General features: G+C 40.0%; 1 protein-coding gene across 1 annotated transcript; it reads right to left on the bottom strand.

Annotated features, from left to right (window-relative positions):
• Positions 1 to 3,517: 3,517 nt before the first annotated feature.
• Positions 3,518 to 23,603, bottom strand: LOC114471891 (uncharacterized). The gene is made up of 3 exons (XM_028460880.1): positions 22,622 to 23,603; positions 3,709 to 3,797; positions 3,518 to 3,625 (listed from the first exon to the last, which is right to left on the bottom strand). Exons 1-3 carry the CDS (start codon positions 23,601 to 23,603, stop codon positions 3,518 to 3,520), a joined length of 1,179 nt encoding a protein of 392 aa, XP_028316681.1.
• Between the last annotated feature and the right edge of the window lie 188 nt (positions 23,604 to 23,791).

The raw sequence follows: 23,791 nt of genomic DNA, 5'->3' as shown, positions 1-23,791 counted from the left end.
GTAATAACAGTAATGTACGGAGCCCCAGACATGACATGGTAAAAAAAAATACTAATTTGTGCGCACAAAATACTAATTAATAACATTCCTGGTCAGCTGGGTAAGCAAATTGAGCGCACCTTCTCTAAAGTATTTAAAGTCGAGGCAGTAGAGGGGCTAAAGTTACACGATGGACAGGAATAGTATGATTGAGTTTTATTTTTGGCTGGGAATGAGCTACAAAGACATTCTGAAAAGCCTAACATTGCAAGGAACCATTATTACGGAGAGGCATTTAAACAGAATATTGAGAGCCAGGTTGCTTTACCGGCGGAGGTACGACTTGGACGCCGGGATAGATTTCATTGTTGACCAACTGCAAGGCCCTGGAAAGGATCACGGTTACCGGTGGATGTATACAAAGTGTAAACAACACGGTATTTCTATCAGAAGAGAAGACGTCAGGATCCTCCTCTCTCTACTGGACTCCATCGGTTCTCACGTTCATCAGACCAGACGTCTCAGAAGGAGGCAATATTTTGCTCAGGGACCAAACTTTGTGTGGCACATAGACTCATACGACAAACTGAAGCCATATGGGATATGCATTAATGGCTGCATTGACGGGTTCTCGTGCAACATCATTTGGCTGCCGGCCACCCTCACTAACAGTGACCCGAAAGTGATCGGGGGGTACTTCGTGGAAGCAGTGGAGCGCTGTGGGGGCTGCAACAGGCTCGTACGAACTGACATGGGCACTGAGAACGTAGTGGTGAGAGACATTCAGCGGTATTTACGGAGAAATGATGTGGATGTGAAGCTACATCACAGGGGCAAGTACCGCGAACCAGAGAATTGAGAGCTGGTGGGGAGTGATGAGAAAAGAAGGAATCGAACCCTGGATCACGCTTCTAGCAGAAATGAAGGATGAGGGATTCTTCGCTGGGGATTTCGTTAACAAAGCTTTGTCACAGTTCTGTTTTATGCCATTCATTCAGGTAAATAGCCACTGTGAGTTTATGTTTATTTAATATGTGTCATGTACTGATTCTTTAGACCACAGTTTCTCAAACTGTGGTATGCGTACCACAGCAGGCTCCATCTAGTGGTACGCCAAATAGTCAATTAAATATACGTAAATACAAAAAAAGTGTTTTATTTTTCTATTTTTAAACACAGTGTTAATGTTCAAACTGTATGTATCACAATGCAATTTAAGGTACTTTTATTTTCTTACCCATTGCAAAGGTATGTAGAGAATAAAGAGGACTATATTTCACTTATTGTAGGCCCTAATCACTGTTTAAAAATACACTGTATACCAGCTGTCACTTAATCATTATTGTTTCTTCAACAGGAGGTATTAAATGACATCCGGAGTGTTTGGAATGCTCACCGTATAAGGCCCACCAAGAACACTAACGTGCCCAGTGGGATACCTGACGTCATGTACATGGCCCCTCACCTTTGGGGTGCAGAAGAATGTCTTGTTCCACTGACTGAAGATTTGACCACATGTAGAGACAGGTGCACATTTTTTAGTTCAGTCCCATGTGATGTGGACATGTTTGATTTGTGCACAATAATAATGGAGGAATCAAGCTTGGAGTTCCCATCTACCTTGTCCCAGGCACTTGATTTATATTTTCATCTGAGGGACACGGTTCGTTCTCAGTTATTTGAGGCTATTTGAATGGACAATAAATCGTGTGGTACATTTGGTACTTTAGTACATTTTTTTAATAGCATAATATACATATTACTTTTTATATTTGTGTGATCATCTTGTGTCTTTGTTTAAACCAAAATAATCAGAAAAGACTGTATAACTTACTGTTTTCAATTTTACCTATTTGTCAGTAAATTAGCTCATCATTAAGTATTGATAGCTATAGTTCGCTACAAAATAAGAAATGTTTAACTTAAATAGTTGTACAAGTTAGACAAAATCTATCTTTTGGGGCTAGAGTCATTATTCTTCAATAAATATTAAACTTGTCAAACTGTAATAGCTTCAAAAGTTGTTCATAAAGTTTGGTTGTTACACGTTTTTGGTATTTTGCTTTAGGGTAAAGTTCAAACAAAAATAAACTGATTTCTTATTGGCATCATCTAAATGGTAACACAAAAAATATCCACCTAACCATCCATAACAAGGACAATAGCACCCTGGACAGCAACCACACAGACTGGCAATGACATCATGATTCTAATGTTATGATCAATTAGACAAGAAAACCAAATAGACGACTGTATAGTGCATCATTATGATGGTTGTATCAACAATGCTCTGTATGTTTCCTGAGCCTCTGTTTTTATAATGATGGAAGAAAATAAAACAATTGAATGTTTGATGAAGAATTGTGTCTTTCATTATCAGTCACAGCACATTTATAATGCTAGAAAGTGATGTCATAAATAACTATGGGTGGTGTCATTAGAATTGTTCAAGTGTAAAGATGTATTGAATGTAACTGAGAGGATATCAACATTTTGAACCAACTTGAATGGTTTATTCATTGGTCTGTTTTCAAAATACGCCACATTGAAAAACAGGTTGTATTTTGTACATAATAACAGGATAAGAATTATTGTTATTTATTTAAACTTCTTTAAAGTGTAAACCACTTTTTACCATGAAAACATCAGTCAAGGCTCACTTCCTTTTTTCTACTGGGGTTGCTACAAAAAACGGTAATAATAATATGAAACATGCTTAATCAATTGGATTTTGGTATTTGAAGTGGAGCTGTACATATGCCTAGTCAGTGTACCTGCAGTAGACAGCGCTCAGAATTCTCCCAGTTTGTAGAACAGTAACTGTACGCTATATTTGGAATATTTTCAGCTCTTCACCTGCTCATAAAGTAGTAGTTTCCTGTGGCACTAACCAGAGTAATACAGGATGTTTTGTTGCGATATTGCTGTCCCCGTCCCCAGCAATGTTTGCTCTGCTTCTGTCCCGTCACTCCCCTCTACTTCTGCAAACTGGGAGGGCGCCGAGTGCTGTCTACTGCAGGTAAGACACCGACTAAGCATACACACCTCATACAAACCCCATTTCAAAAAACCCAAACCATCCCTTTAAGCTTACCATTTGACTGTGAAAGAACACAGCAACCCCTTTAAAGGCAGATGAAATAAAATGTCAAACATAAAAAAGCAACAATGGAGTACATATTACAAATAGCAAAACCATCCATTCGAACAAGGAGCTGTCACATCCTTCATGCTATTGTTAATATTACTACCTACACCACACCCATTACCCACATTGAGCTTGTGAGAATGATGTTAAATTCCCTGCAAAAATCTGGATAGCTGTAGTAGCCAATGGGCAGCTTTAGTACACATCCACATGTGTGGGACTGTGGTCTACGGAGGAAATCTGTGGTTTCTATGAACTCAATTAGTATGGCCTTATCCAAGAGATCAGATCCTGTACAGAACCGCAGGAAAAGCTGAAGATGGTTGCAATCAATTTCCCCGATGTACCTGATCAAGTCAGTGAGACAGTGACCTCTTCTTACAATCAGCGTTACAGGACAAGATTGTGGTTCAGGAAGTGCTTGAGCTGGAACACCGGCTTCCCCTGCAAGCACCGGTGGCAGATCCACTGTTTGAGGAGGTGCATCATCCTCTTTTTCTGGAAAGAGTGTTTCGAGGTTTGGTTCATCCACTGCTACATAACTTATATAATGAGGGTTGGCTTATTTCGTGATCACCTACCTCCACTCCTGAGGGCTGCTGTCCTGTTGTCTTTTTGGTGCACAGATAAAGTCGCAGCATTCTGACTTTGCTTTGGCTATACAACTCGTCTACAGTATTGGACACATCAACATGTATCTGTTGTAGGAAGATGAGATGAGTTATTATTAATGGGTTATATAACTAAGAATATTAATTATGATTATTAATATTACTTCAAATTTGCGGGCTGCCACTCCTTTTAACAGGAGAAATATGTCTAAGTTTTTAGACTAAACTCATCAATGTGAAACCAGGGAAAAGTGAATTCTACCAGACATCTACACCATCATCACAGCTTTAATGAATCAGAGGAATCAAAGATTATGTTTAACCTTTTATTCAAAAGTCAACAATTAACACAGTCAAAATATCAATTGAAATGGGATAATTAAATCATGATAAAATGCATTTCTAGGCTAATAAAAGTGAGGATTATATGTAATAAAGTGAAATCACTAATCTAGGAGGATGCTAGTCTACTAAATATTGAATAAAAATGCAGGATACATATTCAATAATAAGATCATAAAATCAAAGAATAAAATAAAGAGAGCTCATAACAAAGAGAGGAGGACGGACAAGGGGGAGACGAACAAACATGATTGAGATGTACTGTGTGTGCAGCATGTTGTTAATGCGTGTAAGTTTGTAGTTATGGAAATATGTATGTGATCTATTGTAGGTAAAGTTGCTGATGAGAGTTCATTCTTGTACCTTGAAGATGTCAGGGTTGGACCTGGAGGTGCTGTTTGAGCAATGCAGCAGGACGTGCCACCGTTGGTTCTGTTTCGGTTCAACAGAGTGTAGCCCCTTCAGCCGATCCGGGCGGTTAGGCCTTCGCAGCTGGCTTCGATAATGGCTCTTGGCTAACCCCAACGGGTCGCGGGCCGGGCTTCCTTACGGCTGTTACGCACGTCACTGGGTGCGGAATTCGTCCGAACCAAGCAGCTGTTGATTACAAAATCTAACTGTTTCAACTAAAAATAAAAATGAAATGAAAGACTGGAAACATGAGGGAAGACGGGTGAGCATGAACGCCCGCGTCCAAAAACTATAGTTTCTGGTTGCGCGTCTTTTTTTAAAGGACGTTTGGCGACGCCTTTTGGAGGAGGCGTCTGGGTGGATCCTTCTGTGATCATGTCGGTGATTGGTCAATGTCTCTGCTTTCAGCTTGTGGGTGTGTCTTGGGTGTGTGTAAGTGTAAGACAGAGACAGACAACAAGGGATGATTCTAAACATAAAAGAATGCCTAATAATTAATTCCACATATTTCAAAACATCTTTTCAACATCATATCCTGAAATATCATGTATTACGAAAGAGTTTGATACCAAACATGACTGGAAAATATCCTCGAATCACTTTAGGAACTAATTAATGCATTTTGCTTGTAATTATTCATAAACATAAATGTCAAAAATCATGTTATGCCTCCTCTTAACTATATGATCGCAGTAGATACCTCAAACTAACTTTTGTGATGTTTTCTGGTATTTTTAAGCACTTTTAAATGATAAACACTTTAAAATAGCATTCTGTTGTTGTTAAATTACATGACACGAGTGCAGACACATTTGCAATTTCAATTATAGTAGAAATCATTCCAAAAATGTTTTCATTTGTAACTTTTCAGTCCAGCACATGTCCTTTGTTCTTATTTGAGCAGGAGAACTGGGGTTATTCCATTGTCCTGTGTAACCATTGGTTTGGGTTCGGGAGGTGACAACATCTGCAGGGGGTCAAAGGGGTCATTGGGACAGTTCTTTGATGTTACAGCATCCAGAGGTATCTGTTTGAAAAAGGGGGAAGGAGAGGGATGTTCTTCTTTTGATTGTAATGTAGCAGGGAGATGATAACAGGAGACGACTGGTCTGGGATCCTTCTATCTTTTTGTTCGGCAGGAAGGGAAGAAGACCCCCCTTGGGGCACGTTTGCATTTCACAGCAAGAGGTAGACACTCTGACTCCACGGACTGGTGAAGCCGGTGTTCTAAGTCAGGTCAACTTGGGGTTTAGTTCCCTACACTGTGAGCTCTCAATATGAGTTGAATAGTGTGAAAGACTTTTGTTTTTTTATTGAATGGCCTTTGGGGAAAAAAAGGTTTTCAGCAATACCTTTGATATTTGCCACTGTTTCGTCTTTGTCAATAGAAAGATGCCTCGTTCCTCCACCACTTACAGCCTTCACCTGTTTGTACCTTTCCTCTTCCTCATCAAAATCCATCCAGCCAACCTCAATTCGTCTCAATTTCCGTTTGGCATTTGTATTTCCTGCCCACTAAGATGATTTCTTTTTTGGAGGCATCCCCTCAGCTCCAGACAGTCTTTGTCGTAGCTTTGAAAGTATGGATTCTTTCCTGGATGGTGATTTTTGCGACAGTGCTGCTTGTCTGCAGAAGGCCACAGTAGAGACTCTATCTCCAATGACAGTTTCATCAATCTGTAAAAATAAAATATACTCCAAGTCAAGAAATAAATGAATTAGTACATACAAATGCACAATATATCAATCAATCTTTTATCTGTATAGCGCCAAATCATAACCAATGGTATCTCAAGACACTTTACAGTAGCGCAGTCTTAAGGACGGACTCTTCATTTTATGGATACACACATATGCATATATACGTTATACACATACATATGTATCCCACACCCAACATGAATTCATTATGGCGGCAAGGAAAACCTTCTGTTAAGCAGCAGGAACCTTGTGTGGATCCCATTCCTATGATGAACAGCCATCCACGTTATGCTGTGTTGGGTGTGTGCAGAGGAAAGGGTGGAGACAGAGTTGTTGAGACTCTGTAACTCCACACTGAGGATCCCACGGACCTGCAAGACAAAAGCCAGAAGGAGTACAGGAGCAAACACACAAGGGAAGAAGCAGACATAGAGGGAGTGTTAGAGAGAGGAATGGGACCCTCTCCGGTCCCTCTCTAACCTAAATGACCTCTCTCTTAACGCCCTCTCCAACCTCTCTCCAACCGAGCATGCCAGACCCCCCCCCCCCGGCAGTCTATGCCTATTGCATCTTAACTATGAGCTATGAGCTGGTTCCTAACTAAAAGCTTTACCAAAGAGGAATTTTTTGAGCCTAACCTTAAAGGTAGAGAGGGTGTCTGCCCCCCGAACCATCGTTGGTAGATGGTTCCAGAGAAGTGGGGCCTGATAACTGAAAGCTCTTCCTCCTATACTACTTTTAGAGACAAATGGAACAACGAGTAGGCCAGCATTTTGAGAGCGTAGTGTTCTGGGGGGATTGTATGGCACTACAAGCTCCTTGAGATAGACTGGTGCCTGTCCATTTAGGGCTTTATAAGTGAGAAGAAGAATCTTGAATTCTATTCTATATTTTATGGGAAGCCAATGCAGAGAGGCTAATACAGGAGTAATGTGATCTCTTCTCCTAGTTTTAGTCAGTACACGTGCTGCAGCATTTTGAACCAGCTGAAGTGTCTTAAGTGACTTGCTCGGGCAGCCTGCTAAAAGAGAATTACAATAATCCAGTCGAGAGGAAACAAAAGCATGGACTAGCTTTTCGGCGTCAGGATAGATCTGATTTTAGCAATGTTACGGAGTTATTTAGAAGTAAATTACATTTGATATGTAATGTTAGGGTAATACAGTCCTCCCGACTTGATAAGTATTAATCAATATAGGATGCAACATGTTCTCTTGTTGCTCAGCAACCATCTAACCATGCCTTTATTTTGTGACTTTGCCTACCTTCTCTCTCTCTATATATAATTATCATATTTTATAATATATAATTATTATGGCAAACCGTTCAGAAAATTAAATATATACTGTATATGAAAGTGTATTAATATATATGAAAGTGAATTAATATATATGTATATATATATAAGTATATAGTCAGCCACCAAATTGTGCAAGTTCTCCCACCTATAAAGATGAGAGAGGCCTGTAATTTTCATCATAGATATACCTCGACTATGAAAGACAAAATAAGAAAAAAAATCCAGAAAATCTCATTGTAGGATTTTTAATGAATTAATTGGTAAATCCCTCAGTAAAATAAGTATTTGGTCACCTACAAACAAGCAAGATTTATTGCTCTCACAGACCTGTAACTTCTTCTTTAAGAGGTTCTTTGTTATCAGTATAAAAGACACCTGTCCACAACCTCAAACAGTCACACTCCAAACTCCACTATGGCCAAGACCAAAAAGCTGTCAAAGGACACCAGAAACTAAATTGTAGACCTGCACCAGGCTGGGAAGACTGAATCTGCAATAGGTAGCAGCTTGGTGTGAAGAAATCAACTGTGGGACCAATTATTAGAAAATGGAAGACATACAAGACCACTGATAATCTCCCTTTATCTGGGGCTCCACTCAAGATCTCAAGAACAATGAGCAAAAATCCCAGAACTACACGGGGGGACCGAGTGAATGACCTGCAGAGAGCTGGGACCAAAGTAACAAAGACTACCATCAGTAACACAGTACGCCACCAGGGACTCAAATCCTGCAGTGCCAGACGTGTCCTCCTGCTTAAGCCACTACATGTCCAGGCCAGTCTGAAGTTTACTAGAGAGCATTTGGATGATCCAGAAGAGGATTGGGTGAATGTCATATGGTCAGATGAAACCAAAATAGAACTTTTTTGGTAAAAACTCAACTCGTCGTGTTTGAAGGAGAGAGAACACCATACCTACTGTAAAGCATGGGGGTGGTAACATCATGCTTTGGGGCTGTTTCTCTGTAAAGGGACCAGGACGACTGATCCATGTAAAGGAAAGAATGAATGGGGCCATGTATTGTGAGATTTTGAGTGAAAACCTCCTTCCATCAGCAAGGGCATTGAGGGTGAAACGTGGCTGCATCTTTCAGCACGACAATGATCCCAAACACATCACCCGGGCAACGAAGGAGTGGCTTCGTAAGAAGCATTTAAAGATCCTGGAGTGGCCTAGTCAGTCTCCAGATCTCAACCCCATAGAAAATCTTTGGTCCGTGTTGCTTAGCGACAGCCCCAAAACATCACTGCTCTAGAGGAGATCTGCATGGAGGAATGGACCAAAATACAAGCAACAGTGTGTGAAAACCTTGTGAAGACTTACAGAAAATATTTTACCTCTGTCATTGCCAAAAAAGGGTACATTACAAAGTATTGAGATGAACTTTTGTTATTGACCAAATACTTATTTTCCACCATAATTTTCAAATAAAGTCGTTAAAAATCCAACAATGTGATTTTCTGGATTTTTTTTTCTCATTTTGTCTCTCATAGTTGAGGTATACCTATGATTAAAATTACTGGCCTCTCTCATCTTTTTAAGTGTGAGAACTTGCACAATTGGTGGCTATATATCAATACTATAATCTATACTATCTATACTATAATTCAAGGGAGGTCTGTGTGGATGTGTGTCTGGATGTGTGCGTGTGGAGCAAATATCTCCCCGACGCGGTGCCAGTTCGACCTGAAACTCGGTCGACGAGTTCCAAATACCCCGAGTCTGTGTATCTGTTATTTTGGAGTAATTTGGTCATTTCAAAATGTTTATTTTAAATTTATTTCACTTCTGGACGGCCCCGAAATGAAACCTATTCAACTTTTGACCTCAGGGTATGAGGGGGAGCTAGCGCACCATGTATTGAGAGACGACTTCCGACATCCATTTTGAAGAATTCATCCACGTTCCAAATACCCCGAGTGTGTGCATCTTGGTGACGCAAAACGGTCAAAACATTAATTTTATAAGTACGGCTCCCTCGGAAAGAGCGCGCCACTTCCGGTTCCGGGTTCATGACGTCACCGTGTCACCGGGTTAAAAAAAAAAAAAGGTCGATATTGAAAAACGTTTTTGTACCGCTAAAAGTCATTTAAGTTAATATTTCATGGTTATTTAATGTTATTCCCGTGATTCCAAACTTACTTTAAATCTGGGGTCACAGACTTCACTTCCTCCTTCGTCTCCATGAGTGTGGGCGGTGCCTGTGCTGATGGTCGTTACCTTATCGCAAACATTCTGCTACTTCAAACAGATGAATGTAACGTTTTTGTGAGCGGATGGGTCCACTATGATTATTGTTTGTTCTGCGCAACGGTGAGTGTTTCTTCTCATATTCTACTATGTGCTAAGAAAGATGCTAGAAGCTACAATGTAAACAAACACACACGGCTGATGCGCGTGCGTGCACTACATCGGGATGTACATGGTGAACTCACACATAGGGCTTTTCCACCAAGAGCGCAGAGGTTTTTTTGGAGCTGGAGTTGGTGCCAGAGCTACTTCAGAGCTAGACCTGTTTAGCTGAAGAACCGGTTTGGTTTTCCACCGCAGCAGCGGCAAGTTGGAGCCACGTCCTTGCGTCACCACAATACGTCTGTACGTCACTGATTACGTAACAGTTTACCAATGAGCACTTGCGCCATAAAGAAGCCCATGTTTTGACTGTTGACATCGTATGAATACTGTCTTATCCTACGTAAAGATTCTGCTGAACAAATGTAACCATCTTCATTGGAGTCACAGGAATCTGCGACAACATTTGTAAACACAGGTAATTATCAAAGATGTTTTATTGCTTAACAATGACCGTGTTAGCATTTGCTAAGCTACTTAGCTTCAACTACGCCTGCATAAGTACAGCAGATAAAGACAATAAGTTGATTTTGATGTTTGTTTATCATTATAGATGCTCTTAATGCTGACTGTGCACGTCCGTGACCATGCTGCTGCCGGGACTCAATACGACCGAGATCTATTATTGTTGTTAATTACAGTTGGAGCCCAGTCTAAAAAAAAAGCACTTAAGACTAAGCTGACTAAAATGTTAAAAGTGGTTGTTGATAAAAGCTAATTTGCATAAGCAATGTTTTGCTTTGTTTTTTTAAATGTATACTTTAAAGGGGACATATCATGCTAAATCCACTGTTTTAGCCCTTAAATGCATTTTGTTGTATATTTAGAGTGCTTAGAAGTACAGAAAAAATCAAATTAGTCTCTTCAGGTACTCCGTAGATATCTTTATATTCTGTTTTGCTCATATTTTTTAATCTGTTTTGATTTTTCTATTCTCTATTACGTTTTTTGCACTATTACATCACAGTATTTGCAGCGGAACTGCCAAATTAGTACATCAACTCCAGGTCCAACACTTCGAGCAATCCGCCATTTTTTTTTCTTACTTTTATTTTGTAGTCCAAGCTCAAGGATGCCGAAGTTACGAGAGGATAAGTCAAAATGTTCGGTTGTTGGATGTAGTAACCCAACACGCTTCATTACACCATCTCCCAGCATCAGAACCTTTTCGAAGTGCTTGGTTGAGTTTTATTTTTCATGGAAATGTACCCACATCTATGGGTAAGGTCATTTTTGTGTGCGCGAAGCACTTCAAGGATGACTGCTTCTGCAACCTCCGCCAGTATAAAGAAGGATTTGCCGAAAGACTTTGTCTGATTGAGGGTTCAATTCCTTCTATCTTTGGAGACGACGAACAGAGTACTTCGGACAGCTGTAAATAACGCTAAAAAGTTTGATGATAAGACGTCCCTGTCATTGTTTTGTTAGCATTAGCAGTTGCACCGTCTTCAGACTTCATATGTTAGCGCTGTGTGCTCGTTTTAGATCCTTGATGATTTGGCCTACGTGATTTAATTTAAGTCTAAAGTTTTCATTAGTCATTTCATTTTGCCGTTTTTGTCTCTGAAAAGACTGTATTAAAATGCATTTCGTGAGGATAGCTTGGCGCTAGCGTTAGCTCGGTGCTTGTGTTAGCTCACTTGTTAGGGTTCTGTAGGTTCATCATCTTCATTTTCATCTCGCTCCGCCGGGTCCGACTCTGGCTCGAACATGTAAGGCTGGATGGACAAGTCTTCTGTTGTTGACATTTTGTAAATAACCTCTGAATAAAAAGTTTATGCGCCGCTACATAGCTGTATCGCTTCTATCAAACTACAAAAATGGCCGAGCAGGGTGGAGTTGAACCGAGTGTCACCTGAAGAGGGGGCGGGGTATGGAGTGTCTCATTTGCATTTAAAGAGACCGCACCAAAACGAGTTGCTCTCAGAAGCACATCAAAAAAGGGGTAGAAAAGGGGTGGAGCTATAATAATGAGGAATTCAGACCCAAGTATTGCAGTTCCGCTTTATGTAGACCATAACTGTATGATTTATATGTAAAAAGGAAGGATTTAAAACCATGATATGTCCCCTTTAAGATAATTTTGTTATGTTCAATGCCCCGAATTTAGGTTAAGGTTTTTGATTTATTTTTAGTTTTATTGAACGTGTACCTGTGTCAACCAATAGGAGATAGATGGGCGGAGCCAAACTCAGCTTTAAGCAATGAAGTAGAGCAGATGTGAGTGAACCAGTCCGGTAAAAAAACACTATTTAATCCAGTGGATGCAGAGTCTACCAGCTTGGATTGGATTTTGTTGATGCGTTTGAATGGACCAGAGACACCCTCTTTGGACCCTACTGTGAAGTATAAAGAAGTTTGTACATCGTTGGATCTGCCTGTTGTTCCGGTGAGGCCCTGCTGTTTCAGTGAAGGCCTGCTGCTCAGGTGAAAGCCTGTTAGCTGAACTCAACACCGCCATCATCGAGGTTTGGGCCTCGTGCGGCTGCAGCCTATCTCAGCCCATATCATCACTTCTAATCCAAGGTTTTGTGAGTACACTTCAAGGCACAAGGTGCACGTGCTATTATTTTATTTTATTTTTTCAAAAGCTTGCTTGGCAAGTGAAGAGGCCATTTTTATGTTTGTAAGGCCACAATGATCACAAGCAACATCAGGCCTGCAACAAAAACTGAACTGAGATCTATTAGGTTGAACACAAAAACAATAGAGGAGTATTCAAAAAATGATTTTAAAATTGAACAAAATACCTGAACCATTGTTTTATTCATGTTGTCAATTTATTTATTTTTGTACTAAACTTCGATTGTTTTTGCAAGTTATTTCCCTGTGAGTGTGTGGTTTATTTTTTGTTATTTTAGAGGTTACGTTGATAGTTAAATGTGTATACTTTAATATAGATTTTTCTTAGTAAAAGTTAAAAAAAAAAAGTATAGTTAACTGGGTTTTTCTTTACCACGTGCTGACGTGGTGACGTATCGATCATTTCCTGTTTACACTCTACCGCTGTTTGCAGCGCTCTACTACTGTGTTCTGCTAACTCTAATCAAACTTGTTGTCATTGATATTTTAGCCTTGAAAACACTTGTTTTAATTTTTTACCGTACAGTTAAACGTACGAAGGTTAAGTAAAAAGCAATCTCGCCTCTTATAGGCAGTACAATCTCCTTTAAACTTCCTTTTGTCCTTAGCTTAGCTTAGCTTAGCTTAAATTTAGCACCTATGGCTTCTCTCTCCTCCCCTCCGCTCTCCTGCCCGGTGTGTCAGATGTTTAGTTACTCCTCGTCCTCCTTTAGGGACAATGGTAGTTGCATAAAGTGTAGCGTACTGTTAGATATGGAGGCGAGGATCAACAATCTGGAGAAGCGGTTCCGCACCCCTGATACCAAAACCGAAGCTAGCAAGCAGGACCTAGCCGGTGCGGACCGTGCTAGCTCTAGCTTAGCCTCCCCCCCGGCCAGCAATGAGTGGGTTACTGTCCGTGGTAAGCATAGTCGAAGGTCAAAAAGCCGCTCGGGACACCACCATGTTCACGTCTCAAACAGGTTCTCCCCCCTCTGTGAGGACAACACACTCACCGGGGAACAAACTCTGATAATTGGCGACTCCATAGTGAGAAACGTGAAGCTAGCGAAGTCAGCGGGCATCGTGAGGTGCATCCCAGGGGCCAGAGCGGGCGACATAGAATCAAATCTAAAGTTGCTGGCAAAGAGTAATCGTAAGTTTGATAGGATAGTCCTCCATGTCGGCACTAATGACTCCCGACGTCGTCAGTCGGAAGCAACCAAAGTGAACATTGAATCAGTTTGTGCTTATGCTAAAACAATGTCGGACTCCGTAATTTTCTCTGGTCCCTTACCAAATCTGACCAGTGATGACATGTATAGCCGCATGTCATCATTTAACCGCTGGCTATCGAGGTGGTGTCCAGAAAACGAGGTGGGCTTCATTGATAATTGGAGATCCTTCTGGGGAAAACCGAACCTGATAGGAAGAGATGGAATCCATCCTACTTTGGAGGGAGCATCTCTACTATCAGAAAACATGGTACAGTCACTGTTATGACATCTCATGAATGAGACCATGTTACAGAGGCGGAGTCCTCCACGCCCCTCTGCGCTTGCCTTAGGACAGTTTCCCTCCCATTGCTATCAGGATAGCTGTGTTCATCGCCATGACAACTGTTGTGATGGTGATGAATATTATTTTATGGAGACGGTGTCAGTCCCCCGACCCATATTTCACAATGATTTTAACATAAAATCAAATAAAAGAGCTATCAATTATAAAAATCTGAAAAAAATTAAAATCTCAAATCTAGAAACACCAAAACATAAAACCATTAGATGTGCTCTATTAAATATTAGATCACTGAGATCCAAATCTCTACTAGTAAATGACCTTATCTCAGAAAATAACCTTGATTTATTCTGTTTAACTGAAACATGGCTGTATCAAGATGAATATGTTAGTTTAAATGAAGCCACTCCTCCCAGTCATTTAAATACTCATATGCCACGAGACATAGGCCGTGGAGGTGGTGTAGCAGCTATTTATCATTCCTCTCTCCTAATCTATCCTAAACCAAAGGCCAGTTACACTTCCTTTGAAAGCCTGGTTCTAAATTTATCTCATATCGAATCAAAAACCTGCCAGCCAGTCTTATTTGCGATAATTTACCGTCCTCCAGGCCCTTATTCTGAATTTCTATCAGAATTCTCTGAGTTTATATCAAACTTAGTCCTCAGTTCTGATAAAATACTGATAGTAGGAGATTTTAATATCCATGTGGACAAAGATAGTGATAGCCTGAGCTCAGCCTTTATGTCCCTAATAGACTCAGTTGGCTTTTTTCAAACTATTAATGAAGCTACTCATCGTTTAAATCATACTCTTGATCTTGTTCTAACATATGGCCTTGATATTAATGAACTAAAAGTCTACCCTGAAAATCCTCTGCTATCAGATCACTTTTTAATATCTTTTAACATTATCCTAGAGGATCTCGCACTGTGCAATAAAATAGTTACAAGTAGAAATCTATCCAACAGTGCTGTGGCTAAATTTAAAGAGGCCATTCCTGCTGCCTTAAACTCAGTGCACCATCCAATAAATAACTATGATATTAATTATAACCCCTCTCAACTGGATCTGCTTGTCGATAGCTCTGCTAGTCTACTAAAATCCACCTTGGACTCAATTGCCCCATTGAGGGAAAAAACTATTAAACGTCAGAGGAAAGCTCCGTGGTTTAGCTCTGAAACTCACACACTCAAACAAACAACCCGTAAATTAGAGAGAATGTGGCGCTCCAATAAAACAGAGGAGTCACGAATACTTTGGCAAGAAAGCCATAGTAAATACATGACAGCCTTACGACATAGTCGATCTACATACTATTCCTCACTAATTGAAGAAAATAAAAATAATCCGAGGTACCTTTTCAGCACTGTAGCCAGGCTAACACAAAGTCAGAGCTCTATTGAGCCCATGATTCCTCTAGCCCTCAGCTGTGAGGACTTTATGACATTTTTTAACGATAAAATTCACAAGATTAGAGATAAAATTAGCCACTCCCTGCCTTCACCTGGGCCTGCTGTACCATTAAATGTAAATAGGCCTAACCTAAACTGTTTCACACATATAGGACTTCAGGAACTTAAACTCTATTATTTCATCCTCCAAACCATCGACCTGCCTTTCAGATCCGATCCCAACTAAGCTGTTTAAAGAAGTTATTCCCCTAGTCTGCCCATCTTTGTTGGAGACAATAAATATATCCCTATCAATAGGCTACGTGCCACAGTCCTTTAAAGTAGCTGTAATCAAACCCCTTCTCAAAAAACCTACTCTTGATTCCAGCACTTTAGCAAACTACAGGCCTATATCTAATCTTCCTTTTATTTCAAAGATTCTTGAGAAAGTTGTGGCAGCTCAGCTCTGTGAATTTCTTCAAAACAACAGCCTGTTCGAGGACTTCCAGTCAGGCTTTAGAGCTCAACACAGCACAGAGACTGCTTTAGTTAAAGTAACTAATGATCTACTCTGGGCTTCAGATGAAGGACGACTCTCAGTGCTGGTTTTATTAGATCTTAGTGCAGCTTTTGACACTATAGATCACTATATTCTACTAGAGAGATTAGAGAAATTACTTGGAATCACAGGGACTGCCCTAAACTGGTTTAAGTCCTACCTATCTGATAGGTACCAGTTTGTACACGTGAATAATAAGTCTTCTGTGTACACTAAAGTAAGCTACGGGGTTCCTCAGGGCTCTGTGCTAGGTCCAATCCTCTTCTGTATCTATATGATCCCCCTTGGTAATGTTATGAGAAAATACTCTGTTAACTTCCACTGCTATGCTGATGATACCCAACTGTATGTATCAATGAAGTCAGGTGAGACAAATCAGCTATCTAAACTTGAGGCCTGTCTAAAGGACATTAGGGCCTGGATGGACCAAAATTTTCTTCTTCTCAACTCAGACAAGACTGAGGTCATTGTACTGGGCCCGCGACACCTTAGAGAAACCTATGCTAGCCAAACTGCCCTAGATGGCATTACTCTGGCACAAAGCACAACTGTTAGAAACCTTGGGGTTCTATTTGATCAGGACTTATCCTTCAACTCTCACATAAAACAAACTTCAAGAACTGCCTTCTTTCATCTCCGTAACATTGCTAAAATCAGATCTATCCTGTCTCAGGGCGACGCCGAAAAACTAGTCCATGCTTTTGTTACCTCTAGACTGGATTATTGTAATTCTCTTTTAGCAGGCTGCCCGAGCAAGTCGCTTAAGACACTTCAGCTGGTTCAAAATGCTGCAGCACGTGTACTGACTAAAACTAGGAGAAGAGATCACATTACTCCTGTATTAGCCTCTCTGCATTGGCTTCCCATAAAATATAGAATAGAATTCAAGATTCTTCTTCTCACTTATAAAGCCCTAAATGGACAGGCACCAGTCTATCTCAAGGAGCTTGTAGTGCCATACAATCCCCCCAGAACACTACGCTCTCAAAATGCTGGACTACTCGTTGTTCCATTCATCTCTAAAAGTAGTATAGGAGGAAGAGCTTTCAGTTATCAGGCCCCACTTCTCTGGAACCATCTACCAACCACGGTTCGGGGGGCAGACACCCTCTCTACCTTTAAGGTTAGGCTCAAAACATTCCTCTTTGATAAAGCTTTTAGTTAGGAACCAGCTCATAGCTCATAATTAAGATGCAATAGGCATAGACTGCCGGGGGGGGGGGTCTGGCATGCTCGGTTGGAGAGAGGTTGGAGAGGGCGTTAAGAGAGAGGTCATTTAGGTTAGAGAGGGACCGGAGAGGGTCCCATTCCTCTTTCAAACACTCCCTCTATGTCTGCTTACTCCCTTGTGTGTTTGCTCCTGTACTCCTTCTGGCTTTTGTCTTGCAGGTCCGTGGGATCCTCAGTGTGGAGTTACAGAGACTCAGCGGCTCTGTCTCCACCCTTTCCTCTGCACACACCCAACACAGCATAACGTGGATGGCTGTTCATCATAGGAATGGGATCCACACAAGGTTCCTGCTGCTTAACAGAAGGTTTTCCTTGCCGCCATGATGAATTCATGTTGGGTGTGGGATACATATGTATGTGTATATACGTATATATGCATATGTGTGTATCCATAAAATGAAGAGTCCGTCCTTAAGACTGCTCTACTGTAAAGTGCCTTGAGATACCATTGGTTATGATTTGGCGCTATACAAATAAAGATTGATTGATTGATTGATTTTGCTGAGTGGAGGCACCTTTAAAAAATATTTAGAAGCTGTAGGGCTATTTCTTTGGTTTTTTGTATCTCCTGTTTACTATTTTTTTTTATTTATTACAAAGTAAGAGTACCCAGGACCCCGCCCATTGTCTACCACCAATCTAAATAGAATTAAAACAGTGGTTACCTGGGACGGGTGTTACACTTACTTAAAATCATCGCCCTAAATGAAAAAAAGGAATAAAAGATCATTTAAGACAATGTAATTTTCAAATATTTTTTTAAATTGTATGTATGCAATTTATCAAACTGGTTCCAAGTACAATTAACATCAAACAAAAGGGCTGATATGTTCTCATAGTCACACACAGTCTTTTTACTTTGTTTAACTAAAGTGGTGCAGCATTAGCATTAGCAACACTTGCTACATCAGGGCTCTACACTAACTTTTCCAGTGGTGGCACTGGTGTGACTAACTTTCTCAGTTGGTCGCACCAGCACAGAATTTAGTCGCACCTTTATTTCCTTTCTTTGAGCGGGGGTGGGGGTAGTGTACAGCATAGCCATGCATGCTGATGAATAGTTGACTTAACTGGCCTACTGTAGTTTTGTATGAAGTAAAGACTGACAATGACTCGAGATATATTTGCTGTTTAATTCTTAAAGTGTGCTCTGAAGCTCCACAAAGAGGAAGTCAGACTTTCTTCCGGGCTGGAGGGCGGTGGTTAGCTGAAGATGTTTGACGCTGGTTAAGAACACCTTTCACATCTCCTGTCTGAACAAAAACAATAATACATGTGTGAGAAATATTAAACTGTTACATGGGTACTTTAAAATGATGCTATTTATTTATTACTTTACAATCTACAACTTTTTAGATCTATTATTATTGTTTATTACAGTGATTTATAATCAATATATTATTATTATTAGTTTGTGTCTGGCAACAAATTATTACTTGAATGATCACTTTGATATGGTGCTATTTATTTATAACTTTCAAATTTATATATTTTTTGTCTTTTAAAAGAACAATAATAATATTATTAATAATAATAATAATAATTATTATTATTAGTTAATTAATGGATCATTGAAATAACTTATATGTATTGTTAATTTATTATGAATTAACTAATTAATAATAATAACTTTTATTACTTAATTTATTAGTGAGGATGCGGGAGGCATCCTTGCTAGGCTAATGCTAGGCTAACACTATTGTTAGGCTAACACTAATGCTAGGTTAGTGCTAACATTGTTGTTTGGCTAATGCTAACTTATGCTAATGCTAGCTAATGACATTTATTGGTAACTAATGCTAATACTAGTTATTGCTAAGCTAATGCAGTGCAGCGCACCTGCATCTTCACTTGAATTTTCATGGGGAAATGCAAATATTCTAGTTTTTATTAGTTCTTATTTTGGGGTGTACACCATGTAGAGAAGTTAGAGAAATGAGGAACTTTAAATTACTCATTACATTTTTTAATCTGTACTGTAACTGTAAAAACTATTTATTTATAAATAATTGTCCTTCTGTAATGATGCAATTCTTGTAAACCTTTGATTGAGTGTTTCAAAATCAAAAAGACCTTTTTAGAAGTACTTACACATGATGGAGTGGGTACAAACAACGTTTCTGCACACCTGCAATAAAAAAAGAAGCAGAGGTTCTTATTTTTCAGTTGAATTGTCATCATATAACATTTTAAAACTGTACATTGTTTTTTCCATGTATACAATCACTTACACTGCAGCTCACGATTGAGTCTTTCTAGAGAGAGGAGGATTTCCTGCTCCTCAAAGGAGATGTCGATGACTGGCTGCCTCTGTGTTTCAACACTTTCCAGGTCAGACCTTGTAAATCATACGCACATAGGTTATATAGCACATGGAATACTGGAAATGACATTGTATAACTTTATAGAATATATGTTAAGAATGTATATAGAGAAAAACCTTCCTACCTTCATTTCGAAAGTCCCAGCCGTCTATATTTGATGACTTGAGTTGCTGTGCATTCAGGTTTATTGGCTACAGGAAATATAGAAAACATTATTATTATTATTGCTATTAACCCCAATATAGACTGTAGAGTATCAATGCAGATTATACAGCAATCATCTCGGCCAGGGAAGGGCAACTTTTATCACAACGGTGTCACGAAAATGTGATTGACTGATCATCCGAGGGTGACTTTCATGTCAGAATTAAGAATAATGAGCAATTGGTATATTTAAACTCTGATTTCATCAGTTCCTCATTTTATTATTGTTTGTTTTAAAGCGTTAATGTGTGTATTTTTGTTGCCATTTTGTGATCATTGTTCTGTGCTTTTGTGGTCATTTTGTACACTTTATTTGACTCACATTTGTTGTCAATTTAGGTGTGTTTTGGGGATTATTTTTGGGTGCTTTTGTTTTCATTTTGTGTATTTTTATTGTCATTTTGTGTATTTGACCCTCATTTGTTGTCCATTTGTGTGTTTTTGGAGTTATTTATATATTTCACTGTCATTTTGTTTGTTTTTGGGGTCAATTTGGGCATTTACCCTTGGCCACCAGTTGCCCTTGTCTGTTCAAGGCCATTCACATGTATAAATGGGGATGTAAACAATAACAGTGAGCACATACAGAAGGTTTCCCCCATTTATTAAGTATGAAAACCTGCTCTGTAAAGTTGAGCCACAATATCTTGTCTTGAGAAGTGTTGCTGATCACTTTTATAAACAAAAATGCACAAAGAGGCTTCAAACCTGACTCTACAAGTTCAAACTCACCCACTGAGACTGACTGACTAGGCTTTTGCAACTCAACACACACACACACACACACACACACAGTGGCGCCGCCAACCGGAATCCTGTACGCACTGTTCAAGGTGTGGAAAAAAATAACAATTTAAAGGGTTTTTTTTATTGTTTTTGGGAGGGGATAATACAGTTGCTGGTTTGTAATAGGCTAAACATGCTGAGTGCACCTGTTTTTTTAAGCCAATTATTTGAAGCCTAACATAAAGGCCAATGATTGTCATTTATGACATTAGGTTGCTTTCACGTGACATCACATTGCTGCATTGCGAGAGCGCAAAATTCAGATGGAGGGCAGGAAGTAAAGTAGCTTGAGAATGTGAAATAATCAAAATTCCCATGTTTTGTGTAGTTTACGGCTGCTCCAATCGTTCTAACCAAGAAAAGGAAAAGAGATTTTATAGAGAACCAAAGATTGTCGTTCACAAAGGTGACAAATTTAAAAAGCTCACAGAAAAAGTGGATTTTAAACTTATGTCTGCGGTCAGGAGAAGAAGAGTCTGCTAATGCCAGTGTTTGTAGCGGTTGTTAAGTAGGTAGCTTGTCATTAAATACTCATTTTCTACGTAATGATAATTGTTTGTATGTGACAAACAAACCTCTTGTATCCTTGACTGTCAGGCTAATGTTTGAAATCTAATCCTGGCAGCGCCACTGCACACACACACTTACACTGACATACAGGCATCTGCATGCATGTACCTGAGGGGTCAGATGTCTGTTCCCTGGAGGCCAAGGCTGAGTGCAAGGGTTTCTAAAGCCGCTCCCTGGTGGTTTATGTCCTTTAGTTGATGTTTTACCTACAAAAAAAAAAAAAAAAATTATTTCAAATTGTTAGTACCTCGAGTTTCCAAAAACAAAACTATAAATCATTGAATATGTTTGTCAGTATTGTGTTGAACTTGCTTGCAGTGAAGGCGTATTGTGAGTGCAGTCTAACAGGTGCTGCTTACATTATGTCATGCAATTCAAATTCCTAGAATCATTTTCTTTTTTACCTTAGGGGTCTTTTACTTTGAAAATGTTTTTTGTCGAACATCTACGAAAAATAGTAAAAAATGACACAAATGTGCCTAACGAAAACGAAATCAACCCAATGATGAGGATATAGATTTTAAAATAGGAGGAAACAAAAACAATGGAAACAAGAACAATAATACTACATTTCTGAATTAATATTCTAAATATCATGATATCAGTATTGTATATAAAACAAACCAAGGCAATTGTGCAGTTACAGTAATACAATGTCCCACTCTGTACTATACACTACAAACTCAATGAGTTTATATACTCTATACTTTAATTGACAAGTACGATTAGGATGATCGTTCCCACTGAAGTATATTTCCAAGTTTCCCAGGATGCATTTGGAACTTACGACGACAAAAACCTGAAGTACACTGAAGCTAAATATCTCTGTTGATTCTCCACTTTTGAAAGTTCTGAAAGCATTTTAAGTGAGAAAGTGACCAAAAAGAATATCAACATGTGCTCATTTGTTACATAAAACCTGCGTAAACACATTTAATGCCGACCCTCCATTGTTCTACTGACCAAGCTTCCGGTTAACTTCAAAACAAGAGCCCTATTTACAAAAGTGTTGAAATAAATGGTAAATGGACTTGATTTTATATAGCGCTTTATAACCACACTGAAGCAGGCTCAAAGCGCTTTACACATCAGCTCGATCACCAAATCACTCTCACATTCACACACCAGTGGGACAGGACTGCCATGCAAGGCGCTAGTCGACCACTGGGAGCAACTTAGGGTTCAGTGTCTTGCCCAAGGACACTTTGACACATTGTCAGGTACTGGGATCGAACCCCCAACCTCTCGATCAGAAGACCACCCACTACCACCTGAGCCACGGTCGCCCAAATAAACTAATGGAAGAAAAGAAGAGATTCTTTTATTTTGAAAAGGGGATGTTTGATTTTTAGCTTGAAGCCGGTCCCAGGAACATTTTACATTCCGTTCGCAATGCATCATGGGACTGTTGAGTATGACGAGTGTGTCTACCATGCATTCTTTAAAAATGTCCCAATGTAGTTTACATCTGGGTATTTCTCGTGTACTTAATCTTTCCATACTACTGTATCTAATGTGAACACACACACACACTAAATTTGACGTTAGACTTAGTATGAGTAGTTTCCAACACAGCCCTTGTCTGCTTTGCTTTTAGTTGTTGTGTAAATAACTAAGATATACTTTACCTTCCTTTGGCGTCAGGCCTCTACGAAGTCCTTGCCAGAGCTGAGTAACCTCTTCGTCTGTGGGAGTGAGCTGTAACTTCTTTGAACATGTCTCTCTTGCTCTGCTGTGGGCGTCCTGGTGTAACGAGGTGTGTGGGGTCTTAGAATTGTCCTCTGAGAATGTGGGGGTGAATGCTGATGGTAGAGGTGCATATGCAGCATGGCTTCTGTCTGCTGGGGTTACATGTGATGCTTGAGCCGCACCATATGGAGCCTTTGGATCACATGCTGTCCGTCCTTTCACCGCCCTCGTTCGAGGTAGTAGACGGGGAATCATGCTCTTCCCTTTGCTTTTGGCAATCCGACTCAGCTCGGCGGCGGATTGAGGTTGTACCAGAATGCGCTTTGGTGTTGTGGAGGAAACAGGAAATGCTCTGGCTGCGGCGGCAGGCTCTCTCCGGGGGACCTCAAGGCCAGCTCTCCTGTTGCAGTCCTGTGGCACCGTGACCTCATTTGTTTTATCTAGGACCAAGCTGACTTGGACCCTGACATCTGTCCAGGTCTTTTTTGTACGGTGAGAAGCCGTGGAGTGTGCAAGCCTGGGAGCTCCTGGGGGTGTGGTCGCAAGTGGCTGGTGGTCCTCGTAGTCGTTTCTTAACTGAATAAATTCAGCCGACTTGTTGGAGTTCTGCTTCTGAGCCTCTTCCTCCAAATGCAGCCAACGAACCTTCTTTCTCACTGCATTGCTGCCTTCTGTTTTCTTTAACTTTGCTTCTGTTATTTCAATGCTGTCCCTTATTGTCTCTTGTTTTTTAAAGCCCAAATGTCCTGACTTTTTTTCAGATTGATTTATTTTAAGGATTCCTTTAGTGCACCCGACCTCATCCGATATATCCGAACATCCCCCTGAAATCTGTGTCACGTGTGATTCCTCCTCAGGACCAGCAGCAGCATCCGAGTGTGACTTCAACGTGCTCGCACTTTGTAGCGATTCTGAGTTCATTTCTGCTTGGGGTTGTAAGTTTGAAATCTTGTTGAGGTTATTGATGGATGCACTGAGGTATTGCTGCTGAGTTAACCGATGATGCTTCTCTTGTGCCTTTTGCTGATCGTTCTCTTCTTTTACAACATTGTTTGTCAGGCTGTTGTTCAGGAAGATATTTGCAGCCTGAAACAATATTTTGTTGCTGT

The sequence above is a fragment of the Gouania willdenowi genome, chromosome 11 (genome assembly GCF_900634775.1).
Source record: "Gouania willdenowi chromosome 11, fGouWil2.1, whole genome shotgun sequence".
NCBI classification, from domain to species: domain Eukaryota; kingdom Metazoa; phylum Chordata; class Actinopteri; order Blenniiformes; family Gobiesocidae; genus Gouania; species Gouania willdenowi.
Note: the sequence above shows the minus strand (reverse complement) of the source record. Positions and strands in the feature narration are given on the sequence as shown.